Source organism: Castor canadensis, chromosome 5 (assembly GCF_047511655.1).
Source record: "Castor canadensis chromosome 5, mCasCan1.hap1v2, whole genome shotgun sequence".
Taxonomy (NCBI): Eukaryota; Metazoa; Chordata; class Mammalia; order Rodentia; family Castoridae; genus Castor; species Castor canadensis.
This window is the reverse complement of record NC_133390.1, coordinates 165126178-165149202: the sequence shown is the minus strand read 5'-3', so window position 1 is coordinate 165149202 and position 23025 is coordinate 165126178. Positions and strand designations below refer to the sequence as shown.

The following is a 23025-nucleotide window of genomic DNA, read 5'->3' as shown; positions in this document are numbered from 1 at the left end:
GAGACCTGAGGGAGCAAGAACATTTTCCTTCCCATGCAAATATACTTTAAATTCATTTGGAGAAGGAGATTAAGGTTACCCAAATGTTGACAGCTGATAATCTTGTCAGCCTGGGCCTTGAGGCTTCAATGCGCAGATCCTAGTTCCAAAATGGCTCATGAAAATAGCAGCCTAAGCTTCCATATGCTTCTATCTCTCCCTCCATCAGGTCCTTCCAAAGTAATTGACCGAAATGGTGAAAAGTAGGGGAAAACTGAATTTGTAAAATGGATTCCTAGGTTTAAGAACTGTCTCTGCCATTTAATAGCTACATGAACCAACTACTTGTTTTCCAAACTTTCCAGTCTTTCCATTTATCAAATAAGATGAGATGTGCTCTCCTAAACTCACTGGAACTCTTGTACGAAGTAAACAGTAGGAATGATAACTCTGCAAGCTTCTAAGGATCTTTCATATGAAAGTATAATTGCTAACATAAAAATGTATATATTCAGCATATGTGCATATACGAAAGAATGTTTTAACATGTGGGTATATGTGTATGAACATGTGTGTGTATGTTTATGAATATACATGTATTCATATTGTTACAACTTCTAAATTAGCTCAAGAGTCTTCTACATACACATGGGAAACGTGCATATGAATATACGTATATTCATGTTGCTAATTTTAAATTAGCTCAAATATCTATAGTGGAAGAAAAGTAATCATTGAGCCAAAGACTGGTGGTACAGGTGATTAATGAAATGGTGCATTATCTGTGCCTCTTGAGCTTCTAGGAAACCAAGCAAAAAGGAACAAGTAACAGGTTTGCACAGCTTCTCTTACTTGATAGAAGGATGCATGCATATTTTTCATAACAGCTGTTAAGGGGAAATGTATCAAATGTAAGTATATGTGTAAGTATATGTGTTATATATATATATATTTTTTTTTTACATAAAGGACCCTAAGGAGATGCTGGTCAATATCATAGGAATATTTTTGCTCATATACTCAATCAGTCCTTTCTATATCAATCTGTAAAGTCTGAGGTTATAATATTAGAATTTAATGGAGTCATTTGCACTCAACAGTTCTGTTTCCTGTGCTATAAAATGGCATTGATGCTACTTATTAATGCTATTAAATAAGATTAATGGATTTTCAAATTTGTTTCACCTCAACGTTTTTGATTAATATGCCTAGCATGAGCTCTCTCCTACTGCATATATTAACACTGATCAACTATGTGACCTTAGGCAAGTGACTTAAGCTCTCTGATTCTCTTTCTTGTTTGGAAATTTTTGATGCTCTAGTATGAACTTTATAAGAATATTTGTAAACATTAAATGATAAAATGCAAGTAAATGTGATGCTTGACATAAAATTAGTAGTCAAGGTCAAGCATTATTATTAGAATATTGCAGGTATTGTGCATGGAGATGAATGAGAAGGTATACTAAAGAAAGAATAAGCAAAATCTGAGTGGAGGCACAGACTTTTAAAGCCCATCAATCAAATTTGAATAGACTGTCACCATGAGGAGGGAACTTGGGATGAAAGAACAAACTCCGTGAAGCCCAGGGTGTGCAAAGACACCAGTTGTCACACTGGGTGCATGGAGGGAGAAGAGGGAGTGAGATTTCAAAAGAAGGTTGGGAATGTTATACTTAGACAACTAGAGAAGTGGAACAACTCTTTCATAGGCCCTTCCTGGAGGCTGAACTTTAGTCAAGTTCTGTCTTTTACATCACTGTCTCTAGTTTTGCAAACTCATAAACTCCATTTATTGGGAGAGAGATTGACATGAACCAAACCTATAAGCAGTTGTTGAATCTATAAGAGGTGGTAGAATTTTTAAAAAATTATTCATTCATCTCCTCCAAAATTATTCGTAAGTCTTTCCTATCTCAATAAACTCTGGGTTGTCCAAGACACTTCACCTTCCATGTCCAGTCATCACCAAGTCTTATTTGTCCTACAACCTAAAATTCTCTCCAATCCATACACTTTTCTTACATCCAGTGTCACCATGCTAGTCTTGGATGCTGCTATCCCTTGTCTGTAAAGCTTTAACTGTCAGCTGACTTTTATTCCCATACCCATCCATCACTGCTTGGTTCAAACTTATTCTCCACAAACTGGTATTGATAATATGATGGGGTTTCATTGTGATATTCCATAGATGCATACAGTGTACTTTGAATACGTTCAGTCTCTCTCTTAAATTCCCTTACCCCTTTCCACTTCCTCCCCTTTTTCATGAGAACAAACCAAGGATCTGCTCTGAGAAACTGTGATTTTCTGAAGCTCATTCCAAAAGCAAAATACTGGCTGTGTTTGAACCTGTGCATGCAAAAATGCAGTCTTGTGCCCAATTCATGCTCTGTTTTAGCTTCACAAAATGGCTTTGTAGAATATTGCTGGACTGATATCTGCAGGAGTCCCTAAAAGATGCTAAGTCCTCCCCCACACCCTCCCTCTTCTCCTTATCCCACCAGACATGGCCAGCTTCAATCCTCTGTGCAGTCTTAAAACACCTGCTGGCCCTGTAGTTAACATCAACAAATAATGAGAAGCTGTACTAATAACAATTATCATAATAAATTGGCCTTTGATTACATCTGTCACCTGAGAATTTCAAAGACTTTACAAACATCAGTTAGTAATTACACCTCCATGAATTGCTTACAGAAAGTAAGGATCATTAAGGTCAGATAAATGTGTAGAGAAGCATGAAGGACAGCTCTGGTTTAGGCTGGTTTAGGCCCTGGGTTGCTGACTCTTGATGGAAAATCTAAACCCCTCTCCTTGATGCCCAGAGGAACCATACTTTTGACATCCCAATCAGGGGATAACTTTTATAGCTAATCCATAGCCTCAAGTCCCTGCTACTGAGGAATGAAATGTAGCACTGGAAGGCAGTGTATATATTATGCAGTTTCCTTCTTGTCTAAAGCAAGAACCAGGCTTAAACATTGTTCTCCCACACCCCATCTGTGCTTGTTTACTCTAAAAACCTTTGCCTTCACTAGTCACAGAGTCCCCTCCTCAGGAAGAGGACTTTGATGGTGATGATGTAATTTCTGAAGGGTTTGCTGAGTCAGTGGGGGATACACAGATAAACAAGACATAGCCCCTGCCCTCATACAGTCATGAAAACTGATGTGTCAGCAAACTGTATCAGGAAATTAGTGGTAGAATACCAGGTACATAGCTATAAGCTCAAAGGTGCAGGTATTCAGGAAAAGCCTCAAAGAAAGTGACATTTGAGTTGAATACTGAAATCTAAGTGGATATTTCTCAGCCAGACAATAGACAGGAGAGGATGTATCTTGCAAAAAAGGCACTGTGGCAAAAGCCCAAAGACTGAGAGCATGAAATAGTCAAGGAGATTTAGTAAGGTTGGTGCCGGGATGTGGGGAGAAGGCCAGAGAGACACAGAGACAAGATAATGGGGATCTTTGCATGTCATCTACAAAGCTTGGAATTCATTCTGATGGAAACATGGACAACCAGAAAATTATCTAGGCAATAATCCCAATATTGATTTATTACAAACACAAAGTCTTGAATGTACACATCTTTCAGACACTTTTGCACACAAAATTGTGTTTACCCTAGTAAGATGTGAAGAGGGTATTTGTCCCACTTTACAAAAGAGATAACCGTGACTCAAAGATTAAGTAATTTAACCACATTTTATTTTTTACTTGATAGGCTCATCACTCAGCTTCAACAATTGATCAACCCAGGCTGAGCCCAGTTTTATCTCAACTCACTTCTTATGTTCCACCAAATATTTTTAACTCCTTACTTCAAGAAGTTACAGAAAAGTTCAAGAATAGTATAAACAATATTCATAAGGCCTCCGTCCAATTTCCCTAATTGCTAATGGTTTACCATGGTAGCTTTAGGGTTCTATTTTCTTCTACCCGTTCCCTTTCTCCCTCTCTCTCTTTTCTTTCCCCATCTTTCTGTCTGTTCATAATTATCTATCTGTCTGTCTGTCTATCTATCTGATATTTCATCTCCTTACTCCTAAGTGCTTTAATGTGTATTTCCAATATCACCACAATATAATTACCTCCTAGCAATTAATATTGATATAATACTGTTAGTTTCCATTTTATATACTGTATTAGTTATGTACTTTATTGTAAAGATTTTTTTTTTCAAATTTTGGTCCAGGATCACATGTTGCATTTAGTTGTTATATCTCTTCAATTTCCTTCATCTGTCTTTCCTTGGCTTTTATGTCCTTGATCCTTGAAAAATTATAGGCCAGTTATTTTGTGGAATGTTTTTAAAGTTGTATTTGTCTGGGTTTCCTCACAATAAGATTAAGGAATACCACAAAAGTGGCATGGAGCTATTTCCAATGTGTCATATCAAAAGGCACATGAAATTAATTTGTCCCATTCCTGGTAATGTTAACTTTGGTCACTTACAGTGTTGTTCACCAAGGTGATTTTCAGTGTAAAGCTATTATGTCTTTGTAATGAATAAGTACTTTGTACAGATATATTTCCAGAGGATATAAATACCTTGGTATTCATGATCTCTTAGTTTTAACAGTTATTGTGATTCTCATCTAAATCAACTATTAAATTTGTGCCAGATGATTTTCTAACCCAATCATTACTTCCACATTTGTTAGTTGACATCTGTTTTGAGAATGTGACCTCCTTCCTCTTCAATTTTTAATCCACTCATTTCCTTGTAGGAGTAAAAACCTATAGATTCTTATTTATTAAGTAGGATACAACTCATTGCCTTCATAATTTATTTTTATGCTTAAATTGTTCTAGACTCAGCTGGTGGGAGCCCCTCCAAGATGGTTTTTTTTTTTTAGTCCTTCTGATATGTCCCCATCCGTTCCCAAAAAATTCTCTTCTTTGTGCAATAATATCTTGTGCTTTATCTGCCCTTACTCTGATTTCTTTTTTGTGGTAAATAGCAACCACCAGGCCAAATCTGGGAACTAGTGGGCATCATTGCTTCTGGCCCTCACAATGGACATAATCTCAAGACTTAACATATTCCTGTGCCTTTTCATCCATCAATCATCTATCTCTGTATTAAAAGTCAATAATTCATAATGGTACACCAGATCCAGTCCAACATCACTAGTTTCACCCACCTTTCATCCTTCCCATATTTGGAACTCCTTTCCCAACAGTAAGAAGCTTGACTTTCATTATTCTCAATATCTTTACTTCTACTCAGCCTAAAATACCCACAAAGTATTGTCAAAATTGCTAAACTATGCTTCTTCACAGAACAAAGTTCAAGATATGCTTCCAATTCCAACTTTAGTCTGAGTGTGTCTAAAACACTGTGTTCAAAAGTTATTTACTTTTTTCTCTTTATTTCTCTGGGATATGGTTAAGTATACATTGGAAATAAAGTTCAAGCAGTTTGTTTCCTTTTATTTCTAATTCTAGGTTCATCCTAAAGTTGAAAAATCTTCATTGAGTTTTTAAATATATGGTAAATATTATAACATAGTTCCAAAAGTTCAACTGTACCAAAAAGTGCATGTTCCTACCATCCTCTGTGGGAAATCAGGGTCATTAATTTCTTATAGTTTTTGTTTTATACAAAATTATGAGGCTAATGCCTATTTTATTACCTCTGCTACTTACAGAAAACATGGTAAGCTATAGACATCTGATATCACTTCCTATCAGACCCTACACATCTTCCTTTTTTCTGTTTTACAGCTTCATAGTATTGGTTGTTTATGCTTATGACTTATTCAGTCACTCTCATATGTGAATATATAGTTTTCAGTATTTTTCAGTTACAAACACTGCTGCAATAAAGGAACTTATATGTACATATTTTGTGTTGTTAGGTATATGTTTAGGGCAAATTCCTAGAAAAGGTTTTGTTGGATCAAAAGGTGGACTGATACACCGTTCTGCAAGAAGTCGCTAAATTTTTTTCCTTAAGTGTAATGTATCAGGCTTTTTCCCCACAATCTTGCTAATAGTTTGTGTGGTCTACTTTTAATTTTTGTCAAATTTACGTAGAAGAAATTATATCTCAATATTGTTCTAATTTATCTTTTTTTGTTATAAGTTAAATTGACAGCTCCTATATTTGATATATTTTTATAAAATTTTAAAATACCAGTCTATATTTTGCATAATTTCTGGGATTTAAAAACATTTTTCCATCAATTTTCAATTTGCTTAATATATCAAGGATATCAACCCTGTGATATATGTTGCAAGTTGTTCCAGTTTGTTGCTTATCTTTTGACTTTCCTTAAAGTGTTTTTAGTGCAATACATCATTTTTTCTTTTATAACATTCAAACACTGAATGTTTTCTTACACTGGGATTATAAAGAGATTCACACATATATGCTTCTAAGTCTTGTGTAGATGTTGACTTTTTTTAGCAGTTAGATTTCTGATGTTTGGTGTTTCCTTTCATGTATGGTATAAAGTGTGGATCTAATATTACCTTTTGTCACAAATGTCTATCTAGTTGTTCTACCAACATTTTCAAGGAGTAAGAAGCTAGGAAGGCAAGGCAGGATAATGGATGGATATATATGGTCAAAGTATATCATATGCATGTATAAAAATGCCACAAAGAACCCATTATTCTATAATTAATATGCATTAATAAAAAAGAAATAATTTTAAAAGGTTCATCTTTGCCCCAATAATTTGAGATGCTATTTTTTCACATTTCAAGTTCTCATATTTTCTTGGGTCTTTTTCTGGGCTTGTTTGCCTTCTTGTAAAGTCCCACACTGCCATAAATGCAGGCTCTATGCTAGAATATCTGCTGGGGAGAGTCCCCTACTCAGATTGTCCTTTTAAATGAGCTAGCTCTTCTTGCATGTTCATTTTATCATGCAAATTTTAGACTGTACTTGCCCAACTCCATAAAAAGTCTATTAGTAATTTTACTGGGATTGCATTAAATTCATACATCAATGAGGGTGAACTGACATGTTTAAGATATTGACTCTTCTTACCTGAGAGCAAGGGGTGTCTTTCTGTTTGTTGGAGTCTGGTTTTGTGTCTTTCAGGAGTGCTATACAGTTGTCTCAATAACAGACTTTGCACATTTGTTAAGTTTATTGTCAAATGCTTAGTCTTTGTTGCCAAATGATGGACTTTGCCATCATTTTGTGCTCTACCTGATTATTGACTGCATATATGGCTACTATTGACTTTGTGTATAAATTTTTGTAGTTTGGGGTGCATTGATATTCATACCTATTCTACTCCTTGTTAGCTGTGAGTCTTAGCATTAGATGGTGTCCTTTGTCATTTGTTTGATGTGGCTGTAGATAAATTCATGTGTGATATCAGAATCACTACTACTGCTTTCTGATTCTCTCATTTGCCTTTCTGAGTAACATTGTTTCGGGTGTGAACTTTATGTTCAGAAGACATGTGGATTTTGATTTGTGAGGCAAATTGAAATCTTTCTTATTTAACTATGTGAGTTAAAATCCATTCACACTTGTTGATTAGACTGATACATTTGGTATCAGCTCTACCATCTATTTCTATGTCATTATTTACAATATTAATTTTATAATACTTGCTGCTATGCTTTCTTACTCCTTATTATAAATTTTCATTTGGCATTTGTGAAAGTTTCTATATTTGTTCTAGTAATTATCTTTGTTCTTATATTTTAAGATGTCTTTAATCTTCTTTCCTCATTTAGCCTGTTGATATCTGGTTTGCCAGTTTTAATGATATCCATTAATTTTCACCTGTTGTCTTACATCAGTGAATCACCTTACTCTATCCTCTTTCTATTTCGTCTCTCTAATTTTTAGTTACATTTCTATTTTATCAGAAAATATAACATTTATGTATTTTGCTAACTGTAACTCTATCTTATTTTAGTTTTATATTTGCAATTAAAGATATTAAATGCTTGTCATCAGTCCTTGTAAATTTTTATTTTTAATTGACACATTAATTATACATATTAATGGGATACAGTGTGATATTTCAACAAACACATGCAGTGTGCACTGATCAAATCAGGCTAACTAGCATTACCTTCTGATTATCATTTCTTTATGTTTAGGGTCATTGAGTCCTGTCTTCTAGCTCTTCATAAAATACATAACAGATTTTTCTGAACTATTGTCACCCCACTGTGCTGTAGAGTACTAGAACTTAAACTTCTGAGTTTTGGTACCCATTAATCAAACCTCCTTTACCCTCTCCCCAGCACCCTTCCCAGCCTCTAGCTTTCACTATTCTATATTCCAACTGACTTTTGGCTTAGCTTCCACCTATGAGAGAGAACATGTAGCATATGTCTCTCAGGGTCTAGCTTATTTCCATTAACATAATGGCCTCCAGTCTCATCCATTTTGCCACAAATGACAGGATTTCATTCTTCCCCATGGCTGAACAATTCTCTGTTGTGCATATATGCCATATCTTCTTTTTCTACTCATCTTTTGAAGGGCATTTAAGCTGATTCCATATCTTAGCTATTTTAAGTATTGCTGCAATAAACATGGATATGCAGGTACCACTTTGGTATGTATGTTCATTTAATTTCCTTTGGTTGTATATCCAGAAGTAAATAGCTAGATCATATGGATGATCTATTTTAGGTTTTTGAGGAGCCTCCATACTGTTCTTCATGATAGCTATACTAATTTACATTCCCACTGACATTGTACAGGAATTCTTTTTCCTCTATATCCTCTCTGGCATTTTTAAAAATAATAGTCATTCTAAGTGGGGTAAGATGATACGTCATTATAGTTCTGATTTTTATTTTCCTGAAGGCTAATGATATTGAGCATTTTTCATGTTTTTTAAAATTTCCTCTTTTGAGGTGTGTTTATCCAAACCATCTGCACGTTTTTAATTGGATTACTTATTTTTGTGCTGTTAATTTTTTTATTTCCATATATATTTATGATGTTAATCATTTGTCAGTTGAAGAGTTGGCAAATATTGTCTCCCATTCTATAGGTTGTCTATTCTCTCTGTTGATTTTTTCCTTAGCTGTGTGGAATCTTCTTAGTTTTACATAACCCCCTCTTGTCCATATTGCTTATATTTCTTGTGTTTGGAGGATATGTCAAAGAATAATTTTCTATGCTGATAGTTTGTTTTCCTGTGTTTTGTCTAGAAGTTTCAGAATTTCAGGTCTTACGTTTAGATCTTTGATTCATTTTGAACTGTTTTTTTATATAGGGTGAGGAATAGGGTCAAGTTTCAATCTTCTGCCTATGAACATCCAGTTTTCCCAACATCATATATCAAAATAACCATCCTTTCTACAATATATGTTTTCTGTTCCAAATCTTAGAAGAAACACTTTCAGCTTTTCCCAAGTCAGTATAATGATGACTATGGGCTTGTTATATCTACCTTTTTAGGTTGAGGAATGGTGCTTTTATACCTAATTTGTTCAGGGCTTTTATTGTGAAGATATATTGAATCCTTTCAAATGCCTTGACTGCATCCATTCAGAGGACCACATAATTTTTATCTTTCATTTTGTTGTTGCAAATCATTTATTGATTTACATATGTTTAACCATCCTCACATCTCTGGGATAAGTTCAACACAATCATGGTGAATGATATTTTTGATGTGCTATTGTATTTGAATGGTTTTTGATGAGAATTTTTGCATCTATTTTCATCAGTCATGTTGGTCTAAGTTGTGTGTGTGAGTGTGTCTTTGTAAGGGTGCTCATCCAAACCATAATCAATAAAGAAACATCAGCATTAAACTATGCTATAGGCCAAATGGATCTAACATACACTTATAGCCCATTTCATCCATCAGCCACAGAATATACATTTTCATCAGCTTATGGAAGATTCTCTAGAACAGACCATTTATTGGGACATAAAACAAGTCTTAATAAATTAAAAACTGAAATAATATACTATATAGTTTATTACCACCATAGATCAAAACTAGGAATGAACAAAAGAAACTGTAGAAATTATAAAATACATGGAGACCAAACAACATACTTTTGAATAAACAATGAGTCATTGAAGAAATCAAAAGGAAATTAAAAGTTTTCTCAAAACAAAAACACAGAAACATAGTAGCCAAACTTACATGATATAGCCAAAGAAGTACTAAGAGGGAAGTTTATAACAATAGTCACCTGTATTTTTTTTTTACAAAAGACAGATTTCAAATAAATAATCTAACAAAGCATCTCAAAGACCTAGAAAAACAACAATAAACCAAACCCCAAATTAGTAGAAGGAAAAAATAATAAAGGTCAAATAAAAAATAAATGAAATAGATACTAAAAATTACAAAGATCAATGAAATGAAGAATTATTTTTTGTAAGGTAAATAAAATCCACAAGCTTTTAAACTAACCAAGAAAAAAAGAGAGAAGTCACAAATTAATAAAATCAGAGATGATAAATGAGAAATTACAACCAATACCACAGAAACTCAAAGGGTGTTTGAGAATCACTATTAACAACTTTATAGTGACAAGTTAGAAAACCTAGAAGAAATGGACACAGTTCTAGATAAATAACTTACCAAAATTGAACGCTGAAAATATAAAAAATGTGAGCAGACCTATAATATGTAAAGGGATTAAATCAGTAATAAAAAGGCTCCCAATAAAGAAAAGCCCAGGACTAAATGACTTCAGTGTTAAATCACACAAATCTTTTAAAGAACTAGCAGCAATGCTTCTGAAAGTATTCCAAACAATTGAAAGGGAGGGAACCCTTCCAAACTCATTCTAAGATGTCAGCATTAGCGTGAGTCCTTTTGTTGAAGTTTTTCTCAGGCATATCATTGGTTTTTTTTGTTTTTTTTTTTTCATTTTTCTTTTATTATTCATATGTGCATACAAGGCTTGGTTCATTTCTCCCCCCTGCCCCCACCCCCTCCCTTACCACCCACTCTGCCCCCTCCATCTCCCCCCCACCTCAATACCCAGCAGAAACTATTTTGCCCTTATTTCTAATTTTGTTGTAGAGAGAGTATAAGCAATAATAGGAAGGAACAAGGGTTTTTGCTGGTTGAGATAAGGATAGCTATACAGGGCATTGACTCACATTGATTTCCTGTGCGTGGGTGTTACCTTCTAGGTTAATTCTTTTTGATCTCACCTTTTCTCTAGTACCTGTTCCCCTTTTCCTATTGGCCTCAGTTGCTTTAAGGTATCTGCTTTAGTTTCTCTGCGTTAAGGGCAACAAATGCTAGCTAGTTTTTTAGGTGTCTTACCTATCCTCACCCCTTCCTTGTGTGCTCTCGCTTTTATCATGTGCTCATAGTCCAATCCCCTTGTTGTGTTTGCCCTTGATCTAATGTCCACATATGAGGGAGAACATACAATTTTTGGTCTTTTGGGCCAGGCTAACCTCACTCAGAATGATGTTCTCCAATTCCATCCATTTATCAGTGAATGATAACATTTCATTCTTCTTCATGGCTGCATAAAATTCCATTGTGTATAGATACCACATTTTCTTAATCCATTCGTCAGTGGTGGGGCATCTTGGCTGTTTCCATAACTTGGCTATTGTGAATAGTGCCGCAATAAACATGGATGTGCAGGTGCCTCTGGAGTAACCTGTGTCACATTCTTTTGGGTATATCCCCAAGAGTGGTATTACTGGATCAAATGGTAGATCCATGTCTAGCTTTTTAAGTAGCCTCCAAATTTTTTTCCAGAGTGGTTGTACTAGTCTACATTCCCACCAACAGTGTAAGAGGGTTCCTTTTTCCCCGAATCCTCGCCAACACCTGTTGTTAGTGGTGTTGCTGATGATGCTATTCTAACAGGGGTGAGGTGGGATCTTAGCATGGTTTTAATTTGCATTTCCTTTATTGCTAGAGATGGTGAGCATTTTTTCATGTGTTTTCTGGCCATTTGAATTTCTTGTTTTGAGAAAGTTCTGTTTAGTTCACTTGCCCATTTCTTTATTGGTTCATTAGTTTTGGGAGAATTTAGTTTTTTAAGTTCCCTATATTTTCTGGCTATCAGTCCTTTGTCTGATGTATAGTTGGCAAATATTTTCTCCCACTCTGTGGGTGTTCTCTTCAGTTTAGAGACCATTTCTTTTGATGAACAGAAGCTTTTTAGTTTTATGAGGTCCCATTTATCTATGCTATCTCTTAGTTGCTGTGCTGCTGGGGTTTCATTGAGAAAGTTCTTACCTATACCTACTAACTCCAGAGTATTTCCTACTCTTTCCTGTATCAACTTAAGAGTTTGTGGTCTGATATTAAGATCCTTGATCCATTTTGAGTTAATCTTGGTATAGGGTGATATACATGGATCTAGTTTCAGTTTTTTGCAGACTGCTAACCAGTTTTCCCAGCAGTTTTTGTTGAAGAGGCTGCTATTTCTCCATCGTATATTTTTAGCTCCTTTGTCAAAGATAAGTTGGTTATAGTTGTGTGGCTTCATATCTGGGTCCTCTATTCTGTTCCACTGGTCTTCATTCAGGCATATCATTGTTGAATGAAGTTTATCCTTTACATATTACTCAAGAAAGTCTCATCAATACAGTCTTTCCAGTGTTTTTGGTGTTTAAAGCTACTTTTCTATAGCTTTGCTATTTCCAAAATGTGTGACTAGCTATGAAATTCTTGGCTCATGCTTCTCTGAACTTCTTAAAAATGCTGCCCTTTTGTTTCCTTGCTTTAGGTGCTGTTTTTGAAAAGACTGGTGATAGTCTAATTCCTTTGTCCTTGTGAGATATTTGATCTTTGCCTAAAGGCCTCAAGAATTTTTTTTTAATTTAGTAGTTTTACTAAGATACGACCTGCAGTTGATCTTTTCCAGTCAATTTCGTCTAAGACTTCCTATGTATGACTCTTAGGTTTTTTTAATTTATTCAACTGAGTAGATGATGGTGGCACTTAAGTAAGGTAGATAAGTCTTGAAGTGGAAGTGAGGAGGTTACAGAATTCTTTTGAAGATTTATATATCTGAATTTGAATATTTAAGTAGACAGATATATAAGCCTGGGTATCAGGAATACCAGTGTTAGCAACAAACTTGGTAGTCTTAATGGCTTAATATCCAAAGCCTTGTGACTGTAATCTAGTGAGTTAGGATAGGGATGGGGCGAAAGAGCACATAAAACTGAGCTCTAAGTCACTCCAAAATTTGGAAGTTCAGCAAAGGATAGATATTGAGCCAAAAATGTAGATAAGGATCAGATAGAGAAGTAAGAGAAAAACCTGAAAGTGAAATAACCCAGAAACCCAGAGGAGAAAGGGGATAAAGGAAGGAGTGATCAGTCTCAACTAATGATGAGATGTTAAGGAAAATGGAGTAGTGACTGTTAGAGTTGATCTTCTGCAGGTCTTTCTTGACCTTGCTGAGAGCAGTCTGACTGAAGGGAGGTCCACAAAGAAAGTGAGTTGAAACAATGGAGTCATCACCTATGGAGAGAACAGTTAAGATTTCAGAGTTTGAGTATAAATTTTCTGAGAGTGTTTTCATGTGACCTGGAAGTGCCCTCCCTTAGAGACTGGCTTAGGGATCTGGCTACTGCCTAAAGTAGAGCCTAATGCCATCCAGGAAGATCTCACAAGGTGGTGGTGAACCCTCGTCCAACTAGCAGAGTATGTCACTGTCATCAGCTACTGCTGCCTGAGACTTCACTGTGCCTCCCTATGGTGCCGGAGGCACACACACCTGTTAGTGAGCTCAAGTTCATATCCCACTCTTACCTTTAAAAGGCATTCTTTGTACATTTTCCTCAGAGGGAGAAATACTACATCACTTAGTTCTGATGGTCATGACTCCCTTAATATTCCCGGAGCCTTTCTGTTTCCTTCTCCACCTCTGACTTTCTAATTGCTCATGGTACTGTGTCAAATCAAAACAGAATTTCTTTATGCCACTAATTGCTTAGGCTGCTTTCCAAAATAAAGTTCTGCTCCATTGTCTTTGAAGCCTGAATGCAACTCAAGAAATCAGGCTAATGTCAAAAGGGGTGTTTGCCTTCAGATATCTCAAAAAGGAAGGCTACTTGCTTAAAGATTACATTGTATATTTTGGCTTGGTTTACCATCTGTGTAATCTTGGGAAGTGTCATTTAATTTTTTCTTATGAAAAAAATGGGCCTGATGGTATTTACCTATTAGTTTAGTTATAAGAATGGAAAGTCATAAAGTATGCAAAGTAGGTAATTTTTTAAAAGAAGACTTGCCTCTTTGGGGTTTTTTCCTCTAAGAGCTTTTTTTCAGGGATTAGAACATGATAAGAGGATGAGTCACACTGAGGTAACAACATTTAGTGCAATAAAAGAAAATCTCGGGGAGTCAGGTTGTAGCAAGGCTAGACTAAGAACTCAATGTGTGTCCATACTGAAAACCCAGACAGATCCATAAGCATGGGGTAGAGTAGGGCAGTCTATAGCTCTGGAGTCAAACAGAGCCAAGATAAATATTCCAAAGGTAGGTGAAGATGTGGCAAGATCACAGCAGTCACTCTCTTGGTCTAAGCCACCACCATTTCTTGGCTACACTGTACTACCACACTCTTCCCACCTATCCATTTCTTTTGCATCCTAAGTCCACTCCCCATGCAACAGCCTCTACATTTAAAAGTATAAATCCAAAATTTGTATTCTTCCTTCTTAAATAACTCTTTAATGGATCTGTGAAAGTATAGACCAAAAATGCTACAGGCTTAAATCTCTAGCTTCATTGCACCTCATGGCCCAAGTAATTCATTATGAATATAGCCATAGCAGATTTCTTGATATCTTCACCAAACCATGCATTTTCTCACTTCCAGACCTTTGCACATCTGTTTGAGTCTGGGACAGCCTTGCTTTACATTTTGTATGTCTAGCTCATATTTCTCTTTCAGGTGTCAGGGTAAATGGTCTTTCTCAAAGCACTAGACCATCTTTCTTTCCACTCACAGTTACAGCATCATCTTTACACTATATAACACCTAATATGACTCCCTTCTATTGTTTATTGAAACTTGTAATTAGATACTTATTTGTGAGAAGTTTTCTAATATTCGCCTCCACCACAGGTCTGCACAGTCTGTGAGGTCAGGGACCATGTCTATTTTGTTCATCCTTATAACCCCAGTACCCAACACAATGACTGGCACATAGTGATTATTCAATAAATATCTGTTGATTGGCTGAAGAAGTAATAATAAACAAAGAATTAGGTAGGCTGTTGGGGTCTCCTATTTTTAGAATAAATATAAGGCATGAACCAAATTAACGGGGACACTATGAAAAGACTCCAAGAGGAAGGATAAATCCTGTCAAAATACCTGGGAAAACCTGGCCTTAAAGAAGACACAGGTACAAGTTAGGATAATGGTTCATGACCAAAGCCTCATGCTACTTGATCTAATGGGACAGTAGAGTAAGAATTGCAAGTACTGCTTAGGTACTTAGGACTTCTTGATCAGGTTGTCAATATAACTTAACCTAAGTCCTTCTGGATGATAAACGGTAGTTATGGAAACGCCTGATAACCTGAACACTTATACTGTGAACTTTTCAACTGAAGAGGCATTCAACAATTTCAGAACATAGTTGAAGGATGGATGGATGGATTATTGGATAAGTCAGACTTGGCCTACTCCAAAATGGAGTATATATGTAGGTCCATGTATGAGGCACTCTTTAAAATAATGTAGGTAATAACTTCCAAAACCAGCTGTTTTCATAGGTTGAGGGAGTATGGAATAGTATCACGAATAAAGAAGATAGAATACTGAAAAAGCAGGAATACTGTCAGTAGCTGAGACCAGATTCAGCATTTGAGAACAGCCCTAGAATGACCTACCTTCTCTATCAAAATGGCCTTCTCTAACCCCTTTTTCTGCTATTTAATTAATGGGGAAATTGAGCCACAAACAAGAACAGTGACTTGCTCAATATTGCACAGCACTGGCAGAGCCTGAAATATAAATAAGTCTCAACAGAAGCCTAATAGTAAGGATGTTATGCTCTACCCCAAGGTGTCAAAAATGATAAGGAAATGAAATTATATGGTGTTGACAGATCATATACCTCGAAGTAGGGTATAGTAGAGCTAGAACAAAAAATACCCCCTTTACCCGTTCCTCAAAGTGTTATACAATCTGAGCATAAGGTATTTTATTTCCTGCCTGCTGATCTGATTAGGAAGTCTGGACATAGGCACACTGGCCAGATCTCCCATGTGATAGAATTCACAATGCCCAACACATCTCTGATTTGCTTGCTGACAATTCAATCACCCAGAAGGTCAAGAGAGTGACTCTTGTTATTGTTGCTATCCCCTGCCTAATTCTAACCAACAAAGACAAATTGCCTATGGAATTAAAGCTGTCCAAAACTGAAGAGGAAGTGTACATGCCAGGGTCTTGTTTGGAAGGCTTAAATATAATCTGTACCCTAGATTACAGAAAACAGTCTTTAAAAAGTGCAGGGAAGGAGTTAGGCACAGTGGTGCATGCCTATAATCCTAGCTACTCAGGAATCAGAAACAGGAGGATCAGGACCTTGGTTCAAAACCATCCTTGTAAAAGTTAACACATGACCCCACTTGAAAAAAAGAAAAAAATCTAAAATCAAAAGGACTGGGGAATGGCTCAAGTGGTAGAGCACTTACTTAGCAAAATTGAGGCCCTGAGTTGAATCTCCAGTACCACAGATTAAAAGAAAAAAAGAAGCAAAGTGAAGGGATGGTGTTAGAAAACAGCTTGTTTTCATGCATAAAACTTCGTGGAAGAGATAGTTCCAAGGAAGGTGAGAAAGTTCTTGAAAATGATGCAATGAGCAAAAGAAAGCAATGCCATGCAGTTAGTTATCCAAGATTCTTGTCAATATGACTGTACTTCCAGGACATTCCCATCCTTGTGCCCTTTGCAGGGAGAAAGTGACCAAAAGGAGCCTGAAAGAAACTTGAAATGTTGGCAACATTGGCTGTTTTGATCTGGGTGCTGGTCATAGGCATATATTTACTTGGTGAAAAATTTGTCAAACTGTATTGGAGACTAATATAGTTATCTGTATGTATGTTGTACTTCAAATGAGTGCAATAATTAAGATCTAATATATTTATTCAGGATTTAAAAAAAAACTTAGGTTTGCATATTGTAATAAAAGTAGTACTTTGTTCACTTAATATTTCTTATGCTTACCATTCCATGGCTCTGGCCTGGCTTCGAATCACAATCCTCCTGATTTCTGCCTCCTGAGTAGCCAGAATTATAGGTGTGAGCCACCAGCTCACAGAACAATCTTTTTTATTTTAATAGTTTCATAATATTCCATTTTATAAATAGATCACAATTTTCTTTTCCATACCTATATAATTAGACAAATTAGACAAATATATTCTTTCTTTTATAAAGAACACTGGAACCAACATTTAAGGTTATTCCCTTAGAATGGATTCTTATTAAGAGAGAGATTACATTAAAGCTAAGAAGCAGACAGTAATCTTCTCTGATCAAGGATGCAGAAGCCATGGATGTGGAGGGATCACTCGAAGAACTTGAGTATCTGTATATTTTGGTATCTGTTGGTGTCCTGGGCCCAGGCCCCTTGAATACCATGGAATGACGCTATTCACAAATTACTCCTGACAGTCTTTGCCTCATCAGACCTTTACCCACTGCTCCATTCAACAGCCATGCAAAAAAACATCAAGTTTCCTAATTTGATCATTTGCAAAATCTATTTTCCTTGGTATGAAGTGGATGGGCTTCTGACCATCTCTCGTCTCTCAGCACCTCTCCATTCTATACTGTTTATCAGTGATGGTTACAGTGAGTGACAGTATACCACCATTTGCAAGTCTTCTTCAGTTCTCTGAGAGTCACACTTTCTAAAACTATCTTAAGCCCTCTAAACCAACATACAGAAATGAAAGCCAACAGGAGTTGGAGAACTTTGCTCTTTCCCCAAACATGAAAAACAAAGATAGTTTGCTCACTTTTACCATCATTTGCAAGTTTTAACTCATTTGTGACTTAAGCTTTTTGTACACCACAGTCATTTTTTCTTTCTTCCTGTCTTCTGAATATGTTTTTCCTTTTTCTTTGAAATTAAACATGGTTCAAATTTCATTTGACCATCTCAAAAATCCTTCATGTATTTGAATCATGATTTGTCATATTTTTAACATTTCTGCATTTCTGTTTTATAAAATGAAGCTATTATTTTTCATTATGAAAAAAGAAAGGAAGAAACACTTGTTCCAAGGAACAAGTCATGCCAATCCAAGCTTCTTACTTTAAGAGAATTCTTTGTCTGATATTAGAATAGACTGAGTATCAGTATCTGAAATGAATCTGACCCTTTTCTGAAGCTACTGCTATGGAAAAATACAAGGCATATGCAATTGAGCAGTTGAGGAAATCTGAATACATAAGTAATCAAGAAATTGGGAATTAGTTAGTTCAAAGGTTCTGATGTACAAACCAATGTTAACCTACATGAAAGATTCTACTATATGCCAATGGGCGAGCCCATTGGCATTTTCTGGGTTGCTATTTATATTAATGAACTGGATCAAGTTAGGGAAAATAGTTTCCAAAAATTTGCAACTAGTAGAAAATATGATGATAGGCCGTAGGAATCAAATCAGTCAAAGAATATGGAACTCAACAGTGGCCAATATGATTCTGTACTTAGACTAGGATGCTGTTGTGTAACTAGATACCCAGTGTAACTAAGGAAAATAGTGGTAGTCTAGACAATCAAGAGCTCATGTAGACTTCTTCCTCCTGTTCTATCACTGCACATTAAGAAGGATGAAGTAGAAGATGTCCTTGAATCAAGTAGCAAGGATGACTTAAAAGACTTATGGGGATTGACTGAAGAAGAATGTTAATGAACCTGAGAATAATCTTACACTATTCAGACATCTTTCCTATATAAACAAGGGCAGACTTCTGTGCTATTAGGAACTAAAATCTAGACCACTAGCGATAACCAGGGAATCCATATCGGGCATAATAGAATTGAGTTTCTGACATTCAGAGTTATACATAAAAGGAAAGCTGGAATAGATTCTGCTGTCAGCATTACCATTTTTTTCTCTACTTCTCAATATATGAAACTCAGCATGGAACTCATCTGGTTCTAGTCAGTGAAATGTGAATAGAAGTGAAAGTGTGGCTACTGATTCAAAGCATTTGCTTGCCAGAGCCTGACTCTAAAGCATTCTTTCCCCTTGCTTTAAAATGGATATAGCAGTCTTGGTCTCTGTGTAAGTAAATGATTAGCATTTACTTACCGCAACCCCACCTCTCAGATCCAGTGACATACCTACATTCAACATGTAGTTAAAAGAGAAAATAAACTTTTGATGTTTCTAGCCACAAAAATTTATAGATTTTATGACTGCACCACAACCTTTGCTATCCTGATGAACATAAATGCCTTTAAGATGTGGTGGTTCCTTGCTAGTGAATAGCAGTAGGACAAGCCCTGAATTCTTGAGAGATTTTTGGGTTGGTGTCTTACATCCTTATATTCTTTTACTACTTTCATTGTTACATAGCATTCATACTTTTGTTGGGGTATAATTTAGTCAACAGGAATTTCCTTCTGGCTCCAGGATCCCCTGAGAAATGAATCTCAGTAAAGTTGTCTAAGATAAGTCTCTTCCTGAGCATACTTTTCTATAACTCTAGTGTATGCCCAGCAATATCATATATTTATGGATCTTATTCATTTGGGGAACAGCCAATGATAACTAGACAGTTCACCCAACAAAGAGTCTATAGCCTCACAATGTTATTCATGAAGACTGTGAGGCCCTCTAGAAATCTCAGTGCCAAGGTGACCTTTTGACAATGAACTTTGCATTTTGATTCTTACACACTTCATATAAACTGGATTATGGCCTAGTATCTCTTTAGATTGTGGAGGTAGATGCACTACGTGTAACAAAGTTTCCTAATGAGGTTCTTGTTCTATCTGTTAACTCATGTAACCAAGAACAAAGCACACTGGGTACTACTCTATACCTGCTGAGTGTTCTTAAACTTTTTGGGTGGTGGACCGTACCTGAAATCTTCATAAAGTAGCACTGTCTGTGGAAGAGGTTTATGAGATGGTAAGTGAGCAGAAAAAAATATATTCTAAACCTGAGAATAAAGAGATGAAATTAAAAAGTGATCCCAATGGGAAAAAAATGGAAAGGACAAATCTTAAATTATAATTTTTTTTAAATGCATGCATATGTATATGTATAAATACATATGTATATTTTTCTTTATATAACAATCTTATATAACCAACAGCTAATTAACTGGTGCCTCATTTTTGTTATTCATAGGAGACCAAAATCAACTGTGTTCGTCTGGCTACAAAAGGTATGTCAGCATGTCTATGTCTGTCTTCAACTGTTATTCAACGGTATAAGTATTTCTTCCCTCTAGGCACACAAGGAAAGTTTCAGCAACAATGTCTAAAAACAACAGGAATTGTCATTTTCTTTGGGATATTTGTGTCTAGATCATACATCATATATTAGTAGCACAGGTGCCTAAAGCATAATGGAAGCCAAAAACATAATCACTATATGGATGGATGGATAGATGGATGGATGGATGAAATGGTATGTTAGTCAGTAGAGTGCTGAATATAAATTCACTCAAATATTATTCTGCTATATATTTCCGTTGGATTTGTGTTTATGTCTATGTGGGTGTTTTACTTTGAACATGTCTACTAGATCCATCACTTGGATTTTGTATTTTATTCACTTGGTACATGGCTTTCCTATATGAAGTGGTTAGTGCTGGTGCCTTTAGTAACAAGAAAACAGATACTGCATTGTTATACTTGCCATTTTCAATGCTTATCCCATCCCACCCCCACATCCCCCCAAAATGAAGGCAGGATTGTTCAGGCTCATCACTGTCTTCCTAATTATAATTGAATTGCCTGCCTTTTTCAATTGGTACATGTTTCTGTTTATTACTCTTTTGAAAAAACAAAATCAATGAATGGTTTGTTATCATTTAACCTATTACAAGGTTGAATGGTTAGGAATCAGGTTTATCTTTTTATTATAGAATTGATAGTTTCAACAGCACCACCCCCATACACACAAACCAAAACTTGGTTCTGTTCTCTACATTTATTTACAACACATATAATTTTATAGATTGCTTCCAAGGATACAAAATTGTAAATATAAATATATATAATCATAGGTAATAAACTGTAGACAATATTCAAGTTTGTATGTGTATGTTTGTGAATATACACACACACATATGCATATACATTCAAAGGAAAATACCCACACATATGGGTGGAGGGGGAGACAAAGAGAGGGAGAGAGACAAGGAGTCAGAGAGAGATACAGAGACTCTAAAACTATTTGACAAAGCATGAACCAAGATCATCACACAATATTTTTCTAATTTAAAAGAAATCAGCTTAATGTGTAGGCACCAAAGGGAAGATGCAGAAAGAAGGAGGAGACCAAATCAGTAGGGCTTATTGTGATAAGAAGTCTCATAAGTAGAGGTCATCATGTCCCTAACTTGTTCCTTCTCAGGAATTCAGGCTACTGGATGGAAAGAGACAAAATACCCTTTGTTAGGCAAGGAGAATTGATAGCTTACAGACAAAAGTGACACAAACCACAGGCCTTGGCAGACTTTTCCACTGAAGAAACCAGATAATGTGGAAGAAAGAAGACCATCAGTTGGGTAGCACTAGGAGTCTAGACAGCAATCAGGGTAGCTGGGCATCTGTAGCATCCTGCTTAAACAAGCAGTCAGAAAGGGATAGAAACCCCTTCTCTCTGGTGATGCTCCATGGTTCCCCAGGAGTTTTGACTCTAAGGAAAGGGAAGTAAATATTACTTGTCTGCCCTGCATGGAAAGTGTGAGACTCTTAAGACACCTTCTTTGGGAGGTAGGCCCTCCTCCTAAGGGGTAGCTTACTGGGTCCTGTTTTCTGACCCAAGAACTGGGAATACAAGATCTCACAGGTGATATGTACATTGGGGTAATGGGAGAATATCTAAAACTATTCTTTCCTGCCAATTTCAATCCTTAGAGGAATAGAAGCCCACCATATTAGCTACTCCAGAGTTACATGACTATTGGGCTGGAGAATGGCAGTTGCATATAAAGAATTAGAACAGAAAACTCTCTATCTAGTATGAGTCTCTTCTCCTGTTTGACCTTAAGATTATAGTCTTCCTTTAGTGGAGTGTGTGCACAGGGAAGGTATGGTGTGAAAAAGTGGGAATGCATGAGTGAGTGTGAGTGCCCAGCTGGCCAAGTCCAGGCAGGGCTCTGAGAAGGGTCAGGACATTGAAGATCCCAAGAATCTATATTCTGGGTTTGCAGTTCACAAAGTCAAGACTTCAGCTCAAAGAAACAGGGTCTCCATTAGAATTTGAGAACAGGGCAGGGAGTTAGATAATACAGAATTGCTCAGTAAGTCATCTTTCCTCAACACAACATCATATCTAAGAAGGGGATTAGGGAATACAGAGATAAGACAAAGGGACGGTGTTTGGTTTAGAGTCTACTCCATGCCTATCACTATGCTTGGCATGCCCAAGGCCAGTTGAAGGCAAGCACTATCTAGATGCATGTATTGGCTATGAGGATTTAAATGAAGGATCTAAAGCCAGAAATCATTGACTAATCTTATCAGTTTCTTACTACCTGGATCAAATTTCTTCTTAGAAGGCTTGTAAAAATAGTATTCCTTTTAACAGAGGAGAATTTGATACTGGAAATTCCACAGGCTTCAGGGTTAAATAAAGTCCCATGTCTGTGACTCATCATGCTCTCCCCACACACTTCTACCTCTTGGTCATCATAGTACTTTCTTCTCAGTCTGCTGGAAGGCTCCCAGCCCCTAGAATGTGATCACATGTTAGACTCAAGGCCAGTGCTCCGGTGATGAAGCAACTTGTTACTGTCTTGTCCATGACCCTGAAGAGTACAGTCAGTGTCTGTGGTAACCTGAGTGGATCCCATAGAACTAGACAGATACTATCTGAAACAGCCCTATTATTCCTTTAGGGTCATTCTGACTTGACCCCCTCTGTAATGTCACTGT

At 36.3% G+C, this 23025-nt stretch overlaps 1 protein-coding gene across 11 annotated transcripts in view; it reads left to right on the top strand.

Annotated features, from left to right (window-relative positions):
• Ptprt (protein tyrosine phosphatase receptor type T) overlaps positions 1–23025 on the top strand; it is a 1025960-nt gene that overhangs the window by 812082 nt on the left and 190853 nt on the right. For all 11 annotated transcript variants that reach the window (XM_074074791.1, XM_074074788.1, XM_074074793.1 and 8 more), the window contains exon 13: positions 20267–20303. In XM_074074791.1, the coding sequence (XP_073930892.1) occupies positions 20267–20303 (37 nt within the window). The remainder of the gene's footprint in view (positions 1–20266; positions 20304–23025) is intronic.